Below are 19,924 nucleotides of genomic sequence, written 5' to 3'. Positions count from 1 at the left end.
TGTCCATAGTGCTTAGAATGAGACGCACGTTTATTTATTTAACTCTCTGAATCCAGAGAATGTTTAGAGTGCTATATTGCAAAACCTCTCAAAATAGAATGAATACTTGTCTTTTTATTTCCCTACTTTAGGAATCAAAAGTATAAATTCAATCAAGTGTAGAAAATTCACACTTTTATGAAAACTACACAAATGGTGTAAGTACTTACCTGTTGTCTTGTATGTCCTGACGAATGCTCTACAGACCCGGCTGTGCCAGAAAGAGCAGAAACATGTTGACCGTTTATGAGATATAAGGTGATCCAGTAACTTGATTTACCACCATATCGAATTTATTTTAACAACTTCACCTCTCCTTTTTACATTAAAGCTTCCTTCGGAGAGGTCCTGTTTTTTAAGGGGTAATTTTCTTTCACAAAATTTTCTTGCCCTCTTTCACCTTCCCTCTGGGGGTGTCCTTTATTCCCGAGACACTGCTACCCAGACCAGAAGTTGCCTCAGGATGAGGCTGGCATATAGCACGTTATTGAACACCCGATGACTATGCCATAACGCTGCACGTGGAGAAGTGTGGCTCAATGGTTAGAGCGGCAGACCCTGATGCAGAGGTCTGGCCCGGGACCAGGGTTCAATTCCTGCCTCGGCTGGCCTCGGTTGGTCTCGGCGGATCTTGGGCTAAATTCCTCGGACCTGATTTCTCGCCTCGGTGCATACTCTAAGCATGGGTCCCACGCTGCAACTCTGGGCAATAGCTTGCTTAGTCTCCACAACGGCCCCCAACAGCGCTAGGGTTGCCTGGTTGCACCCTGGGGATGTCCAGGAGTGGACATTTCATGGGGAAAAACCAGGAAGGGTTCCCTAGCGGTATGAGTACAGCGCCAGGACACTCTGTAGTATCAGTGCGCTTTATAAATATGCCTACATTTACATTTACATTTACGTGGGGCGGATAACAGATATACACCGCATTTAACATCACAGGGTTTATGAGGGTGATCCATTATAACCAATGGTCATGAAGTTACAAGTGTCCATTCTCCTTTCTGATTAACTGCTTATAGTAATGGGGAACTGAATGGATCTCGATTCCTCCTCCCTACTGGTTGATTACTTTGTTCAGGAAATTATACAGCAAAACTGAGCTAGAAGGCAACAGAATGCTGTACCCAGGAGAGGGGTTAGGTACCTTTAAGATCTTGCAAAAAAACATGTGGGGGTAGAAGAGGTGCACGTTGAAGATGAGTTTTCAACTGCTCTCACAAATATTTAGACAACTTCGGAAAGCCAGAAAGAGACATTTTCTGTTTTGGCATTTAAATTAGGGTGTTCTGAAATCAGGGCTAAACATCCACCTCTAATTCAGGTAAGAAATGTTATCCTTCCGTTCTTCCCAATAGGGCACCAGAAGTGAGCTGCCGGTAGCTGCCTTCAGCTAACCACGCTATAGCCGTGAGGCCTAAACTTATGTGTAAGTGTAGGTGTTTGCGTGTGTTTCTGTGTCTTGGTGTATGTGTTTTACAAACAGAACTAACATTGCATTACACACCAGTAACCCTTGACTTGACATAGGCTGGAGCTACTGATAGAATTTGTGAAATCTGTGCACTTTAATCACTATGCATGTATATGTGATCATGATAGAACACAGATGGCTGGTAGATGATCATCAGAAAATACCAGATTGCTATTTAATATCAATTTTCCGTACAAGATAAAACGTTTCACAGGCATTCTAGTGAAAATAAGCCAGAATCTTCTGCATCACAAACACACCGTCAATCACAATCCTGTTTCCATATCTAGTAAGTAGGTACGTTATTGCGAGAGGCTGTAGTATATAGGGTGTACAAAATGTGTAAAACATTTTGCACATTTCAAAGCCAGTTCTTCTACATTAAGTTCATAAAATGGCCTTATGATGTTGAACCAGACTTTGGCAGCCGAGTAGATATGGTATGGCAGATGAACATGTGAAGCATAATTTTTATATTCTGCAAAGTAAAAGATAAGGATGTTCCAAGATTCACAATTCTGATTTAGTCGAAATTGAAGGGCATAAGCATAGACAATGGATTAAAAAGTATCAGTGCCCTTTTCCAACACTGTCACATTCTGAGCTGTGACTACAATAATAAGTACATTTAAAATGTAACAAGCAGGTTAGCTCAATTTCTGACCAATGTGCAACGTTATTGCAATTTTACTTACCACACAACTCTGCAGAGTTGCGGTTTCTCTAGTTGGAACTAAAACTGAGACTGCAGCACCTTCCGGTGTTAGTTCAGCTGTTGCCTCACTTAAAAGTTCTGTAGTAAGTGCAACTTCAGGCTTGGTAGAGAATGGCAGAGAGGAAGGCGCTCCTATTTTGGTGTCAGCCGTGAAATTTGACAAAGTTGAAAGCACAGGATATAAAGTTACAGACCGTGTTTCTACTAGAGGTGGCAGACCAGTAGTAACAGGTGCTGGTGTTCTTATTGACATGCCTTCAGTTCCAGAGAAATAGGGGGTGGAAAAACTCGGGGCGCCATGTTTGGTTGAAATTATGCTTGGTTTGGTGGAATAGGGTGAGGTAAAGGTCTCCTCTATTTTTGAAACATATAGGCTGACATTTGCAAATTCTGTCGTTGAAAGAACTTTCTCTATTTTCTTTGAAACTGGGCCTTCTCGATGTGTTGTCTTTGAAGAGAGAACTCCTGTTGTATCTGATGGCGGTGTGAATTTTTCTGGTGTAGTTGACAATTTCAAAGATGTGAAGGACGTACTTGTTGTTTTAGCTGATGTGCTCACTGTCTGAATGGATGAAGGAGTGGATCCTAATGTAGTGATTGCAGTTGACAACTCCTGTAAAGGTAATGTATGAGCAGTAGCAGGTGGGTGAGTAGTAATTGTTCCTGGGATATGAACTTTTGTTGAAAGAGGTGCCAGCCCTGTGGTAACATAAACCTTTTCAGTCACATCTGTGCCAACTGTAGTGTCTGCTCCTACTGGGAGCAAATGGACACTAGTGGTTTGTAATCCTATTTGTATAGTTATCTCCGATGTTCCCGAAGTAAGTATCGATGGAGTTGTTTTCTTTAAAGCAGCTGAGGTTAGAACTGGTTCTTGTACCTCTGTAACAAATGACTGGTGTGTGGAGGACTCAATCCGGTCTGTAATGTGTGCTGTAGAAAGGGAAGATGTCTCTTGTTTCATAGCACTTGTACTTAACAAGGCTTTAGTTTGTGCTGCAACTGAAGGACTTGTGCTGCTACTAAAGGTCAAGTCAGATGGTTCGCCTTTTGGAACAGTAGTTGTTTCCAAAGGTGGAACTTTACTTAAAGCCTGTGTTGCTTCAGTTATTGTGGCTGTTATTGGAGATTCCAAAGTTGAAAGATCAGAAACATTACTTATTAATGGGATAGTGGTTTCTATCAAACTAGGGGGTTCTGGAGTTGGTGGAGTAGCAGGAGGAGTGGATACATATACTGTTGTTGGCAAAGTGGTAGTCACATTTTGATACAGGGGGCTAAATTTACTTGTAGCCTGAGTTCTTCTCAAAGCATCGGTTGAATAATATGCAGTGGGAGTGGTGTATGCTGTTGTTTGGTATGCTGCTGAACTTATTTTGCTTGGGGTTACAGTTGCTGTTGAACTAACTGTTACCACTTTAGGTGAGAACGTTGTAGCAGTAGTTAGTGTTGTTTGTTGTACAGTCTGAGCTGCTAAAGAAACCTGAATTGAAGTCATAGCCGATGTAACACTGATAAAAGTATCATCAACCGTGGAAGATGATTCCCGTAGTGTAGGAGGAGTTGGTTTGATTATTCCAGTCAAGTTTTTAAATTCCTGCTTTGCAACTGTATGAATAACTGCTGCAGTACTGTCTATATGTTTCCTGGTGGTCAACGCTGTTGGTATTTCCTGTGTAGTTAGTACTTTAGGTGATGTTAGTATGGGTGATGTGGTTGTAGGTTTTAATAGTATTGACTCTGTGGTGGAAGACTTTGTAGAATGAGAAGGAAAAGAAATGGCCAGAGTTGATGACTTTTCTTGTGGTGATTCTGTGATAGTTTCTAATGGTCTGATCAGCTCACTGGTGGGTTTTGCTGTGGTTCCTCTAACGTCTGAGACAGTTATAGATGAGAAAGATGTAGTTACCGCTTGTAATGTTTTCTGTTCCACTGTACCTCGTAGGGTAGTTGTACTCAATAAATCCAAAGCTGTTTCTTCGGGGAACGAAGATGTTACCAAATGAAATGGTGGGTGTACTATTATAGAAGTTTTAACTGATGTTCCAGATGTGTCAAGCACCAGTGTTGTAGCTGCAGTTGGTGCCACATGTGTTGTATGTAACAATTGGGGCACAAGAGCTGTAGTTACAAGAGTTTGCGGAATTGTTGGTGTAGACGCAAACATAGTGAAATCTGGGTATGTACTGTATGATGATGTAATGATTTTTGTGGCAGGTTTCTGTGATGTTTCAGGTTCAACAGGAGACAAAGTAAATGGCTCAATTGTGATTTCAGTAATATTGAAAACCTTTTCTTCATGGGAGCTAGTTGTGAGGAACGGATGCAAAGGTTCTTGTGTCTTTGTTAAAAAGGTAATAACAGGCGTGGGGATAGATATGGCTCCTGTAGGCGATGCAGTTGTTTCCTGTGTGGTGACTATGCTTTTTTGCGTTGATTTTGGAAATTCAATTGAAGTATGTAGGGCAGGTGATATTGTTGAAGTAATAATGGTGTGTTTCCCTGAGATCTCTAAAGGAACTTCTGCTTTAGATGTTGATAATGGCAGTCGTGTAGCAATGGGTGGGACTGTGGCACCTGTTGATGACACTAACAGTTCAGTATATGACGATGTTGCTTTCGTCACATTTGTAGCTTGGAGAGGTTCAGCAACTGATGTTGTTTTTGATGGTTCTTCTTTCCCTTCTGATACATGTGAAGCAGCAGTCGTTAAGGCTGCTTTTTCTATTTTCTCTGAAGAAACAACATGTGTTTTCTCTGTTGGAACTGCACTTGTTAACAGAGAAAATGGGGAAATGGTGGTCTCCAAGGAGGAGTGAGAGGGAGGTTGTGTTGTGGCAGAACCAATTACTTCTTTCTTGGATGTTACACCTGGGCCAGTTACATTGATGGATGGACTTTTGATTATTTCAGTTTGCAGAACTGCCTCAGTGGAATCATTCTTGGTTTGAGAAATCAATGATTTACTGGTCACTATGTGGTCCGTTGGTATAGTGTGCTTTGCTGTTGAAGTTGCCTCTAATAATGTTAAAGTTTTTGTCGTATATGCAACACTAGCAAAGGACATTTCGCTCTTCGTTGAAGCATTCACTGGTTTTGTTGTTTCTGAGGGAGATTGTTGTTCAGTGCTTTGTGGAGCCAATGCTTCAGTAGCCAGTGGAGAAAGCAGTGCTATGCTGGCGTTAGTTACACTTGCAGATGTTATTGTTTCGCCTTCAACAATCTCGCTTCGATTTGTAGGTTCCCTGTAAGAATCAGTTCCCATTGACAAAGGAACACTTTTCTGTGTAGTTGATTCCTTTGTTGAAGCTTTACTTTCAGTTTGTTTTCCAGTAAATATTAAGGATGTTTTGGCTGTACTTGATAGAGCTGCGCTTTGTTCTGGTAACACAAACCCTGTTGTTATAGTAGTTAGCAATTCTGTTAGAGGAATCAGCTGCAGGGTCGTTGTAAGGAGTGGTGCTTGTATTGTTGAAATAGTTTCCTCTCCTGTAGTTGTGATTAGTGTTTCTGTCACTGGAGCTACCTCCTGCATTACAGTTGTAGCCACTGTGGGCGTCACTTGAATTAAATCGCTTGTTGAAGCTGTTTTCAGCAGTTCTGTTGTTGAGGTTATATCCTCTATTTTTATTTGTGGTGTTAAAGTTGTAACTAGTTTCGTCGTCCCTGTTGCTGTGACTACTTTTACAGCTGCTGTGCTGATTCCAAGTGTAGTATGAATAAAAGTAGTGGGTGTTGTCTGGTGTATGGGGAGGGTGGCTTGAGTCATTAAGTGTGCTGTCTCAGTAGTCACAGGTTGTACTACAATCGTTGTTTTTGCGGTGGTAAGGTTTGTTGTGAGGACCGTGGTAGGAAATGGAGATCCTGGCAACGGTATCTGTGTTACAGAAGGGCTGCTTATCAAAACTGTTTGTGAACTGGGAAGAGGTGCAGTTCTAGATGTTGAAGCTGGAGCAGGCGTTGACAAGCTTTTATGTGACACAGGTGCCACTGTCACTGTGGTAGTTAACACTTTGGATTCAACCTTAGACACTGCACTCGGACTTGGTAAAGCCATAACTGAGGCATGGGAGGAGGGAGATGTGGTGTTTGAAACTGTTGATGTTGGCACTGTGGACGATGATGGTGTGGTGGATACTGCTGGCTCAATACCTAAAAAAACAGAGAAGACAATTCTGAAATAAAAGGTAAAAAAATGCAAGACCACAGTATTACGAAAATAAATTGAAACTCATTTTGAAAGCATAGCTTTAACATGTATGTGCAATAATGTCTGTGAGTTTGACAAAGTTGAGAAGTGCACCTGCGCAGCTCCTGCAACTAGCCCAGGGTACCTGAATACTATTATCTGGCGAGGGGCAGGAAAGGTGGCACATGCCAAGTTTCTAACTAAATTAAACTTTACAAAGGTTAGCAAGGAGATGACCAAATGGGTTACTAGAACCTCATGTGAACACTGGGGAAGTGCTTGCAGGTAAATGTAGTTAATTGACTATAGAGAGCCTTTCCATAGGATGTCTGGAGAAGGCTAGATTTCTGAAAGAAAATAAAAGCATGGATATTTCCGCAGGTAGGCTTCATTCCTGTCATTCGGATGCTCTTCTTTGGGACTGGATTTCTATTCATTTTTAGACTCTTTGATGTGCCTATGAAACACCCTGGTCTAATAAGGCTCTCTATAAAAAACACTAAACAAATCAAAATGAGGTTTATTAACCGTCATATAGAATCTGAAACATCCCACAGTCTATTGATTTACATACAATATATCATAAAGGAAAAAGATTTAGAACTTACAGTCTTCAAAATATACACATCTTCCAGTCACTTCATCCAGTACCATGTTGAGTCGACAGAAAGGAATACATCCTTCAACCCTATAACAGATTATACATATAACATTAAAAAATGTGGTAAATACTATAACTACAACTAATACTAATAGCAATGCTGCGACTAGAAATAATAACAATAATTATGTCAATGATAACAAACGGCCATTATTTCAGCACCGTCAATCGCTTTACGTTTACCCTACGTAGACATATCAAATATGTCAAATGTAAGATACATTATACAACACAAAAAAGGGTGCTGGGAGTCATAAATCGACCATAAAAAAGCCGTACCACTACTTGGCGTTATATAAGAACTTTCTGAATAAAAGGGAGCACATTAGCACTCTAAACAAGGCTAGCATAACATGTTTAAAACATTTTTGCTATCAAATGCATCATCACCAATGTATATTTTCATCAATGTCCATTCAATATGTGAAAAGTGGACAGGCACATTACAGCCCAAATGTTTTGAAATTCACATAATGATGTATGGACGATAAAAAGTTGGCAAAATCCACAATCATCTAGGGCCAGATGTAGGTAGGGCAATACGGAAACGGCCGAAAATACAGATTTTCAGCTGTTTCCGACCGGTATTTGGACATTGACATGTAGGGGTGTTTAAAACATACATATTCGGTAATTTTACCAAATCGTTCATTTTACCGAATCAGTAAAATTACAGAATCGGTAAATTTACCGAATTTGTGAATTTTACCGATTCGGTAATTTTATCGGGCTGTAAAATGACCGAATATGTATTTTCAAATGTAGGTAGCACTGTTAACAGTGCTACAGGGCTTTTAGGATTCGGTATTTAACATGTAATACTATTACATGGTAAATAACGAATCCCTGTGTACATGCACATCTGTGCATGTACACCTGTGCCATGTGGCACACAGACATGCCCTAAGGGCATGTCTGTGTGTCACATGGCACACAAGCCTGAAACAGGGGTGCAACAGGGTGTCAAAGTGACACCCTGTTCCCCATGTCAATTCGGTAATTTTACCGATTCAAGGCCCATAGGAATCAATGGCAAATACCAATTCGGTATTTACCGAATCGGTAAATACCGAATCCTACCGAATCGGTAAAAATTATCGATTTTTTATCTACATCTAATTTAGCGATTCATAAATACCGAATCGATAAAATTCGGTATTTCTGAATCGGTATATTAGATTTACCTACATCGGGGCCCTAGTCTGTTGGCTAGAGCGAAATTCGGTAAAAAAACATAACAACAAAAAACCTACTAAAATCTGCCTCAAAAACAGGCTTCTCTGAATTGCAAAATGGGTTGAGGTAGACAGTGTTGGTAATTCTGGCAGGCTTAACATTGGTACATATTCTGATTGGTTGATAGAGTGGCCAAACAAGCTTGTTTTTATTTCCGCAATCTGCCTGGCCACACTTTCAACTAATCAGATTAGTGACCGGTGTTAGTTCCATTTCGAATAACTTCTGATAGCTAATAAGAATAGTTATGGAAGAGGTGTCCTCACTCACCTGCAGTGCAGTAAGAGTGCAAGGGCCAATTGAGTATTGAAGAATAATGTCTGCTGTTTGTATGTTTTGACACAGTGATAGGAGGAAGTAGATTTTCTACAAACAAAAATGGTTTGCTTTGCTATTTGGTTCGATTGTCTGAGGAAAATAAAATGTGACTACCCCTCATTCCCTAAACTCACAACCAAATTGCATGATAATTCCGTTACGGCAAATAGTTATGCACATTTATCATCTAGCAACAGGAGTCCTTTGTCTATTATGATGCCTGGATTCTCAAGGCCACTTGTGAAAATTGCCAAAAATAACAGGGTAAATGAGATTTGGTTGGGTTTGGGAAGTTTAATATATTTCCAATGACAACATATATTAGTAATGAGGCAGTAACTTGTGGATTCAGAGGTAGGCTAATGGTTGCACTATTCACCTTAAAGGCATCCATATTCATGCAATACTTCTTTGTGGTACAGATTGTAGAGAGCCTTGTCTTAAATACATAACCCTACTCTCATGTTGTTTTCTGGGGTGTGACAGTGTAAAACAGTGCCGGCTTGTGTAGGGCGTTCCATCGGGCCGTGACGTGGGGCGGGGGGTTTAAAATAGGGAACGGATGATTACAGGTATGTAACGTAAAAAATAAGTAAAACAAATTTCGTTGCGCGCACTGCAACGCCAAATGCGATGCAGCGCGCGCAACAACATTCGTTTTATTTATTATTCCACTTTTTTGTGATCTTGGGCTAAAAAGAATTGGTGATCTGGCTGCCCTTAAACCCTTAACCTATTGGTAGCGTCTATGGACTACCCCCCAACTTACTGAATATCATAATTCTCTTCAGGAAGTATTGGCGCTCAACGGGGCTAAACAACTTCCCTGGTTCAAAGACATTGCTAAGTGGTGCAAGATATTGAACCTAATGGGCTTATTGGAGCATCCAGAAAGGGCTACCAGTCGTGACATTTTGTCTCTTAAAGCTACTTACTGGAAGGTGGTGGGGGATTACTATATGAATAACCCAACTAGCGGTCAGCTAACTACAAACTTCCTAATCATAAAATCTTGCTCCCTATTTGAACCGATCCTTGACCTGATCTCTCCCTCACACGCTAAAAGCTTGTATATCAGGTTTAGGTATGGTAATCTGTTGCTGCAATTTCCAGGGAAAGAGGTGAAGGGTCTAACTATAGAAACCTGCCCTGCATGCTGCGCAGCTGCTGAAACCGAAGAACACATTTTGTTCGTTTGTCCCAAGTATAGACAGGTACGTAGGAGATGGATTAGACCTATATGCCTTAACATGAGTATTAGGAAGTACCAGATTGCATTTAGAATTTTAAAAACAGACAGCTCTGGACCAATTGTGTTTTCTCTTAGTCGTTTTCTGTTATCTTTTTGGTTGATTCGTAAAAATGTCTTTGCTAAGTACGACACCATTTTTTGAACCTATTTTACCTATTTTTTTATGATATATATGTATCTCACATCCACAGCTGACTCAATGGTTTAGTTTCATATGCTTGGTGACTGCTTTGTGCCCCTCCCCTAGCATGATTAGATTGTTGGTACATGCTTTTATATTCTTAAAATGATTCAAGATGTCATTTGTATTTGAGATCGCAATGGGTTAATGCTATTTTTAATTGTAGATATATTTATGTTTTATTCCTTGTGTAGTTTGATGGCTTTTTTTACAAATGACCGAATAAAGATATTATGATGATGATGTGAGTTTGCAACTTTGTAAATATTTTAATAAATCTTTATTATTTAGAACTTAAATATTCTATCTTCCTTTTGGGTTAAATGTGCTACACATTACTGAAAAGTATAAAATTTGATTTCAGCCTCAGTCGGATCTAGAGATTCATCATAGGGACAAATTGAACTAGAATTTGCAACTGTGTTTGCATGGGGACACAGATTTGTATTTCAGTACATCTGAAGTCTTACCTTGTCCTTTGGAACCTTCGAGTATGCAAACCGAAGGCTTACATGAATTACATCACATTTTGCCATGAATAGGCCTCTTAAACTATAATAATTTCCTTTAAATTAATTTTCAGGCTTAATTTATAGGCAAAGTGAACATATCTATTCAGCACACAAACAGTAATGAATTTAAAACAGAACACAAGAAAAATTCCAAACCAATTTAGAAAAATTGTGTAAATGTGAATACAATGATACGAGAATAATTAAAATCCAATCATTAGAACTGGAGATAGGCAATTTTAATGTTTTAGGTAGAAATAGCTCCTAAAGGCGGAAAATTGAGGTTGTCTGGTCACGCTGGACCAGGACAACGTCACAAGTTCAGCCTGACCGTGCTGGAGGGCAGACTGGGTACAGGACCTAGTTTGGCCCGCTGGGAGTTGTACCTTATGTCCTTGGTAGAGGTCTGCATGGCATTGCTTTGCAAAGCTTCACGTCACTTGGCATTGGTTAAGAAGAAGCTTTTAGCTGTGCGACAAGGCTTTGTGGGGCTTTTCATCACTTGGCATTGTTTCCGATGAAGCTTTCAGCTGTGGAACAAGAATTTTCAGGGCTTTGCGTCGCTCGTTGTTGGTTCCGATGAAGCTTTCTGGTGTGTGGCGAGGCATTACATTACTCAGCTTCAGTTCCAATGAAGCTTTCTGCAACACAGTGGGGCTTTCTGGGGCTTTGTGTCGATTCGCACTGGATTTGACAAAACGTTCAGTTGGGCAAGGAGGGGTCCTCTTTGATGTCAGCCAACGGTCTAGGACCTGGGGAGGCCCCTCTTCGGGATCCGGAACTCACTTCCGCACAGTCCAGCAAGGCTCAGGTAGGTCCAGTTACAGGTACAGGCAGGTCCAGTGCAGCAAACCTGCTGGGCAGTTGCAGGGAGGCCAGCAGAGCTTGTTGTGTCCCTGTAGCTCAAACAGGTGGTCAGTCAACTGAGCCTTGGAGTCAACCAGATAGCCTGGGATGAAGGGAGCAGGTCCAGTCTTCCTTTGGAGAGAGCAGGACAGTCCACAAGCAGCATGGCAGTCCTCTGGGGAGTTAGACAGCCCTTCTTCAGTAATGTCCACAGGTGCAGGAATGTACTTGTGAGTGGCTCAGGAGGTCCAATATTTATACCTGGCGCCTGCCTTTGAAGTGGGGGTTTTTCTATAGTACCCAACATCTCGTTCTGGAAAGTTCTTCTGTTCCCCTCTCAAGTCTCCCAGAACTCTGGGGTGACAAAGAACTAGTGTCAGGTTCCTTTGTGTTCTATGGAGGCAAGCCCTTTTAAGTGTAAGTGGGGCAAGGCTCAGCTCCACCTCCAGCCATCCTGGTAGGATGGCCGATTCTAACCAAACCTAATCCCATTTGTGTTACTGTTTGGGAAGAATACACAAAGCCCAACGGCAGAGCCATTTACAGTTATGTGACCCAGGACACTGGCAGAGGGCGCAAATGGTTAGGACAAGACAATGTAAACTTTCTCAAAATGGCATCTGCAGAATTCAAACGTAAAATCTGACTTTACTTCTAAAAAGATTTGTAACTTTTGCATTTCAAGAATAAATGCCATATTTCTATCTGTTCCCATTCAAAATGTATCACTTATGAAATGTAATAAGATAACCCAGTGTTAATCAATGGAAAGATATGCCTTGCAGTAGTGAAACTGTAGTAGTTTTTCACTACCAGGACATGTAAAACCTAAGCACACAAGTCCTACTTTTTAAATCTAATGCACCCTGCCCTATGAGACTTTCACGCCTACCTTAAGGGTGACTTACAAGTATTAAAAAAGGAAAGTTTAGGCCTGACAAAAGTGTATTTAGTCAGGTCAAAATGGCAGTGTAAAACTTCACTAAATGCTGCAGTGGCAGACCTGAGATGTTTTAAAAGGCACCTTTAGTGGGTGGCACAAGTAGTGTTGCAGGTCCGCTAGCAGCATTTAATTTACAGGCCCTTTGCACATGTAGTACAGTTTACTAAGGACCAACAAGTAAATTCAGTTTTATCAGGTATATGCCAATTCTACCATGTTTTCGGGAGAGAGTACAAGCAATTTACCACTTTGGGAGGAATAAAATAAACCATTTTGGGAGGGCTGCCCCGCCTATTTAATCCTGACCGGGGCATGGATGTGCAGCGTAACGAATGTAGTTTTTAGGGGTGGGTGGTATGCTTCATTCCTACCCATTGAATTGGTGGCATTTGGCGACTACACATTACTGTTGTAACACGGAGTTCCGTCCAAATTCCGCCAATTGCCATGTGGCAGATTTATTCCCAAGAGGCTCCAGAAATGCAAGCAAGATACCTAGCGCCATTGTCTAACGCGGGCGGTTGCGAGCGGTCACGGTCAGAGGGCTGCATCTCAAATAGATTTGCTGCAACTTGAGTAGATTTTTAACTTGAACAACAGCAAAATCAACTCAAACAGACGCGGGCTCTTGCTCACCACCCGGTGCCGATCAATCTGATTTTTCAGCGCTGCTAGAGCTACTGGTGCTAAATTGCAGTGCAAAAAGCGCTAAATGCATATTTCTGCCCATTGGTGGAAGTCACGGAATCTCATGGAGGTTTTTGTCCAAGTCTGTTTTATTTAAAAGTTAACACCCATAACAGGGTCACATAGACACAGCGTTAAGCCTACAACCCTAATCAGGGCCGGCCGCGAGAGGAAACAGCATTTAGGTCATAGGGTTCATATAGAGAAGCAGAGTTACACAGCGTCTTGCCTCCAACCCCACCGGGGCCGGCTGCGTGGCATGACATAAACTGTTGCATCCATTAGGCGTATAGATAACCCAGTTCGCAGAGCTATCGGTACTTGACTAACAGGCAACTTGCCCAACACTCAAGAACGGCCCAACGGGGTTCAGTAAACACAGGTAGTGTTTAGAAGCAGAGAAAAAGAGGAGAAAATGAAAGGAGAGTAGGAGATGTGAGAAATAGAGAGAGAACAGTGAAGACAGAGTGCGCATGCGTCATGAGGGGACCAGCAGGGGAAAGACGCCCCAGATAGCTCCTGCGTCATAGAGGATGCCTAAGGGAGCAGTCTGCTGGGGTCTGGGCGGGCGACAGCATCATTGAAGAGGCGCAAGGTTCTGAGCTTGGTAGGCATGTGGCTCGCGTGTTCTATTGAGTAAAGGTATCGCACTAAGCGCTGCCAAACCGCCCCAAAACGCGTGTCTCGGGCTTGCAGTCGCACTGTGAAAAGTTCCATCTCTATAAAGTGCCAAAGCCGCACAAACCAGGCTGCTATGGGTGGGGCTTCGGGTCTTTTCCAGTATAGGGCTATAAGCTGCTTGGCTGCCCCCAGCATTTGGAGCACCAGGATCCAATCACTGCGGGTAAGTGCCTTGAGGGTGGCCGGTCTAATACCAAGTAGTATTGTGCTCACGGCTTCAGGTAGGGAGAACCCCAGCACCCCTCTAATGTGACTGAGCACCTCCTTCCAAAAGACAGCCAGGATTGGCACGCCCACCAAACATGGAAAATATCCCCAGATGCAGACTGACACCTCCAGCACAAGGGGGAGACCGTGGGAAACATCTTATGGAGCTGTAGGGGCGTGTAGTACCATTGGGTCAGGAGTTTGTAAGCGTCTTCCCTTTGCGGGATGCTCCGATATATCTTGGGGATATCTCTCCAAAGCCTGTCCCATTGTGAGGGCTCGAAGTCCGCGCCGACCGCCAGTTGCCACTGGCGTTGGTATGGGTGAGAAGGCACAGTCGACGGGTGTTGCAGGCTATAGTAGATCTGTGAGATCAGCCCCTTTAATCTCCCAAGGGAGCGTGCCAGTTTCTCGAAAGGGGTGAAATCGCGTGTGGCTGCCTGGTACATTTCCCCTTCAGAGACCTAGTGGCGCAACTGCGCATATTGCAGTATTGCCTCCGGTGGTACCCGTAACTCCTCCCGACACTTATCAATAGTTTTGAGTGTGCCCCGTTCATAGAGGTCACAAATCACCCGACAATCTCCGCGTGCCCATTTGTCAAATGCTCGAGATTGATGAGCCGGTGGGAAGTGTGGATTCCCCACTATGGGGGTATGCGGGGATGGAAACGTGGTAAGCCCCTTGGATACGGCTACGCTGTCCCATATGTCTAAGACCGTCCTCGTAGGCACTGCCATGTAAGCACTTCTAGATCGGGCCGTCCGGTTTAACCACGCTAGATCCCAGATGGTGCGCCCCGTCACTGCTCTGTCCATATGTAACCATCCTTTCTCGCTCTCTCTGAGTTCCCACTCTACCACAAAGCGGAGGTGTGAGGCCCAGTAACAGTGCACTAGGTTGGGGTAAGCCAGACTACCCCTATCCCGCGGCGCCATGAGGATCTTCTGCGAAAAGCGGGATCCTTTTCCGCCCCATATGAAGGACGTGAGTTCAAGTTGCAGACTCCGTATACAGTGAAGCGGGATCGGGGTGGGGAGACATTGAAATACGTATAGGATTTTAGGAAGGATCGACGTCTTAACGGCGTTGAGCCTGCCCAACCACAACAACATTAGAGGCTTCCACCTTCGCAGGTCCTCTAGGACCGCTTTTCGGCATTCGCACCAGTTTACAGATGACCATGCGTCCAGGGAAGGAGTCAGAAGAAGGCCCAGATATCGGATATGAAGCTCGGCCCACTAATAGGGTGCTGCGTCTCTCAAAGAGGGCATCTCCTCTTCTGGGATGGTGAGGTTGAGGGCCCAGGACTTGTCGTGGTTAATCTTGAGACCAGAGGCTCTCTCATGGAGGCAGAGCACCCTGTGTAGGGCCGGGAGAGACTCCCGTGGACGTGTAAGCGTTAGTATCAAGTCATCAGCAAAAAGTGCCACCTTGTTGTCCCGTCCACCATGAATAACGCCGTGGATATCTGGCTCTCTGCGTATCATCTCTGCAAGGGGCTCTACGGCGAGGGCAAACAGCAGGGGCGAGAGGGGGCACCCCTGCCTTGTGCCCCTATGAATAGGTAGTGGCGGCGTTAGTTGGCCATTGACCCTAATTCTGGCCTGCGGCCTTATATACGGGGCCATGATCCTTGTAATCATCTTCGGGCCCAGTCCAAATTTGTGGAGTATCGCTCTAAGGAAGGTCCAGTATACCCGGTCGAAGGCCTTCTACGCATCGAGCGATAGAAGGCAGGCCGGGATTTTCCAGTGGTGCACCTTCCCCACAAGATGCTCGAGCTTGCGCACATTATCCTCTCCCTGCTGGTCACGGATGAAGCCGGCCTGATCGGGGTCCACAAGCCCGGCATATGGGGATCAAGGCGTTTGGCGAGGATTTTAGTATAGATTTTAAGATCGGTATTCAGTAGCGCTATATGGCGATAAGATGAACACATCGTGGGGTCCTTCCCAGGCTTTGGTATCAACGCGACCTCCGCCATACCTATGTCGGGGGATGGTCCCTCAGTTTCTGTAAAAGACTTGAACAGTCTCAGAAGGTAAGGCTTAAGCTGAGTCTGGAATGTGCGATAAAAGGACAGGGGTAGGCCATCCGGCCCTGGCGTTTTCCCCAAAGGGAGATCTCTGATTGCCTCCGATACCTCCTCTTCGGAGATGGGGTCCTCCAGTTCCTCTGTGCATCCTGGAGGCAGTGGTGTTCCCTCGTAAGTAGCAAGGACAGCCACAATTGCGGCCGCCGGGGGGGGGTCTCCCTCCGATATAGGGCGGTGTAGTAGCCCGTGAAAGCTTCACGTTTGTCCCTCTCCGAGACAGCCCTGTTCCCATTCGGGAGCTGGACATTAGCTATGTGGGCCCACAACCGCACGTGCTCTCAACCTCCCCCCGAGCAGGCATCCCACCTTGTCTCCTCCCTCAAAATATCTCTGCTTCAGCGCCAGCAGAGAGCGCTCTGCCTTGTTGGTACGTAGAAGCCTAAGCTGCCCTCTTAGGTTGGCAAGCCTCTTTATGGACTCAAGGGACGAACATTCCTGATCCTGAACCTCGGCACTTTTTATGTCCTTCGTCAGGCTAGCTTCCAATTTGCAGGCCTCGCGCCTCCTCGCGATCGCTAGGGAGGTTATATGACCCCGGATTGTGGCCTTGAAGGCATCCCATACCACAGGGAAGGGCGTCTCCGGGATGTCATTGCTATTAAAATAGGAATCTATGGCCTCTTGGATGCTTTCAACATCGGAGGGGTCTCGCAGGATACTCGGCGACAAATACCAGCGTGCCTCCCGGGTAGGGCATGTGTTCGGGCCCTGCAAGAGCAGCTCTACATGAGCATGGTCACACAGCGATATATCCGATATGGAGACTCCTAGCATATCTCGCACCAGATCAAGTGAAGTAAATAAGAAGTCTATGCGGGAATACGACCGGTGGGCATGAGAGTAAAATGAATAGTCCCTCAACCCCGGGCAATGGTAGCGCCACGCATCTATCAACCCCAGCTCCGTAATCTGTGTGCGCAAAGCAGATGACATAGCCCCGGTTCCATTGAATGAGGCATTGCTACAGTCCATGTCCGGATCCCAGACTAAATTAAAGTCCCCTCCCAGTATCAAGGGCGGGGCGCCGCAAGGGATCTGTTCCCACAGGAGCGTCTGGAGGTATCTATCCTGCATCTGGTTGGGCGCGTATATGTTGCATAAAGTAAACTGATGCCTCCCCATGTGCACCGTAACTTTAAGAAAACGCCCATCTCCACTTCTAAAAGGCTTTGTGTCCCCCCGCCTGAAGCCAGCCCTGCACAATATGGCCACACCCGCCGATTTAGTGTCAGCAGCAGCCCAAAACTGAAGAGAATACTTAGGGTGTGCCATGCACTTCGTGTCCGCTTGCAGCAAATGGGTTTCCTGTAGGAATATAATGTTGGGGCCTTGCTGGAGAAGGTAGTTCCATGTCTGTCTACGCTTGTTAGGGGTATTTAAGCCTTTAACATTAAGTGTTAAGACCTCTAAAGGCCTGGGGACATTCGCAGCCATACTGCATAACCATCAGGGTGCACCCACGCCCCCCACTCCCGCCCCTGTGAGGGAAGGGACACAGGGGCAGCCCCCCCCACCCCCACCTGCCCAGGAGACTTCGGCCCCTCGACCCCCACCCCATCGCACACAGAGAAGAGAAGAGAAAAAAGGAGAGAAAGCCAGAAAGGAAACAGAAAAGGAGAAAGAGAGAAGGAGCTCCATAGGCGGCCAAGCAGGCCTTTCAACAAAAGTCGTCAACAGAGGCCAACAGGGCCACATTAGACTGTCCCAGACACAGGGCATCCTCTACCCAAGGGTTCAGACGCACTCAGAGATGTCACTCCCTAGGGAACAGTTTGGGGGGTACCAATAAAGATCTCAGGAACTAACATCCCCAGAGCCCCAACACCTCTACCGCCCGATCAGGAGCTGGAGGTCAGGTTAAACAGCCGTTCATCCCCGGCAGACCTAGGAGGCTGAGGGCATTGACCGCAGTGGCGCAGTCATTGAGGCACACTTCATCGCTGGTCGCCAAGGCACGGGGTGGACTGGTGTGGTGGTGGTCCCTCCCGCTCCCCTTCAAGGGACCGGATGTGCGCTATGATGTCTTGTTTAGCCTGTGAGGCAGACTTCTCATCCATCGGAGGGGAGCGGCGGTGGTGCCGCACCGTGGACCAAGACGGTTGGGCCGGGGCTCTCTCTTGACGCCGCAATCTAGAAGGGCTGTGCGCCGGCGACTCCAGTAGTTTAAGCAGCCGCGCCGCTTCCAGATAGGACCTCACTACTCTGCGTTTATCTTCCCAGTGGAAGATGAGGGCAAATGGGTGCCCCCATTGGTAGGAGATATTGAGGGCCCGCAGCTTCTCCATCACCAGCTTGGAAGCCCTCCATCTGCGCAGGGTGTTGGGCGCCAAGTCCTGAAAGATTTGGATCCTGTGGCCATCATAGCTATGATCTGGCTTGTCCCATGCCGCTTTCAAGATAGCCTCCTTTTCAGTGAAGAAATGCACTCGATTCAAGATGTCTGGGAGGATGCCCGGCCTCCCCACGGGCCCAGAAACCCGATGGGCTCGGTCCAGAGCCGGCGGAGAGGCGTCCTCATCTCCCCAGACCTCATGGAGGGGTTGTGCCACATAGGTCATAATGTCCTTGCCCTCCGCTTCGAGAGGAACCCCTCGAATGCAGAGGTTGTTCCGGTGGCTTCTGTTTTCCAGGTCTTTCTGCTTGACTTTTAAGTCTATGTTTTGTTCCTCCAGCGCCGCCAGACGTTGCCACAGGTGCTCCTGGTCTTCCGTACGCGTATCCACTATTTTTTCAAGTCCGTCGACCCGGTCTCCCAAGTCGGTGACCTCCTTCCGTAATTCCTTGATGCAAGTATGCACCTCAGAGCGTAAGGAGCCTATTTCGGTCTTAAGTTCAGACATGAAGGAGGTCATGAAAGTCTGGGTCACCGGCGGCGAATCGTCAGTAGCCTGTGAAGATCCCTCAGCAGGCGCTGTTGCTCCAGCCTTGCCCCACATGGCCACAACTGAGTTGGCTCTGGATGTTGCCACCGGATCGGTCTTACCCCCCTTAGACCGCGTCATTGCCAGTTCTGCGGCTGTGGTCAAGCAGCGCACCCTGCGCCTATCGATCGGAGTGCACCCCAAGGAGAGGAGTAAAGAGAAAAAGGGGGGAAGGGGTAAGGGGGAGGAATGCACCAATCTGCACCGCCGCTTGCGGTTCAATCTAGGCCACAGCCCCTCCCCTCCAGCTCACCCACCACAACCCCAGGACAGTTGCACAGCTCAAGAAAAGGGCCCTTCCTGCTTCGTGGTATTACACTCCGGGCAACAAGTTACAGTCCCAAAATGGCGGCCCTGGCGCGCTGAAATGGACGCCCTCCCTTGCTTGTGTCAAATGTCTCCAACCCCCCCCAGTAGCACCCACTCCAGAACCTCCTCCCACGTCTCAGATGGCGACCACTGGAGCCAAATGTCCACCGCAGTGCAACGCAGGCCGCCGTCAGGGCGGTCAATACCTCTAGGTCTCAGTCTCAGAATGGCGGTCGATGGTCCCGTCGATGTGCTGTGCTTGGCTCAAACGTCGCTCGATGACTGGCTGACAGCAGCCGATGATGATCGGGTCTACCAGACCCCAGGGCACTACAGGGCCCGTCAAGCATTTACAGCCCCAACAGCAAGGATTGTGTCCCCTGGGCCCACCAAAATCAGTGCCAGTCAATGCGCAGGAGTCACTCAATGGGAAGTCTGGCCGATGGGGTACGCCTCTTGGCCCAAGATGATGGCACTTGCCCGCAAAGCCCTCAGGTGCCCGCCACTCGTTACGGCGCAGCAGCAACCCCACCCAGGAGAGCTCCCGGCTCTCTTCAGTGCAAGTAGCAGGGCACCCCGGGCCAGGTGTCAGCCACTCCGCGTCTCAGAGATGATCCGCCGCTCAGGGCAACACGAAAGCGCATCCGGCGACTAC

The 19,924-nt window shown here is 46.0% G+C and overlaps 1 protein-coding gene across 1 annotated transcript in view; it reads right to left on the bottom strand.

Annotated features, from left to right (window-relative positions):
* Positions 1–19,924, bottom strand: part of OTOG (otogelin) — a 1,048,712-nt gene that overhangs the window by 363,832 nt on the left and 664,956 nt on the right. Inside the window, exons 33-35 of the mRNA XM_078682941.1 lie at positions 18,086–19,081; positions 7,026–7,105; positions 2,209–6,380 (exon numbers count right to left, since the gene is read on the bottom strand). Coding sequence (XP_078539067.1) covers positions 2,209–6,380; positions 7,026–7,105; positions 18,086–19,081 — 5,248 coding nt within the window. The remainder of the gene's footprint in view (positions 1–2,208; positions 6,381–7,025; positions 7,106–18,085; positions 19,082–19,924) is intronic.

Source organism: Lissotriton helveticus, chromosome 3_1 (assembly GCF_964261635.1).
Source record: "Lissotriton helveticus chromosome 3_1, aLisHel1.1, whole genome shotgun sequence".
Taxonomy (NCBI): Eukaryota; Metazoa; Chordata; class Amphibia; order Caudata; family Salamandridae; genus Lissotriton; species Lissotriton helveticus.
Note: the sequence above shows the minus strand (reverse complement) of the source record. Positions and strands in the feature narration are given on the sequence as shown.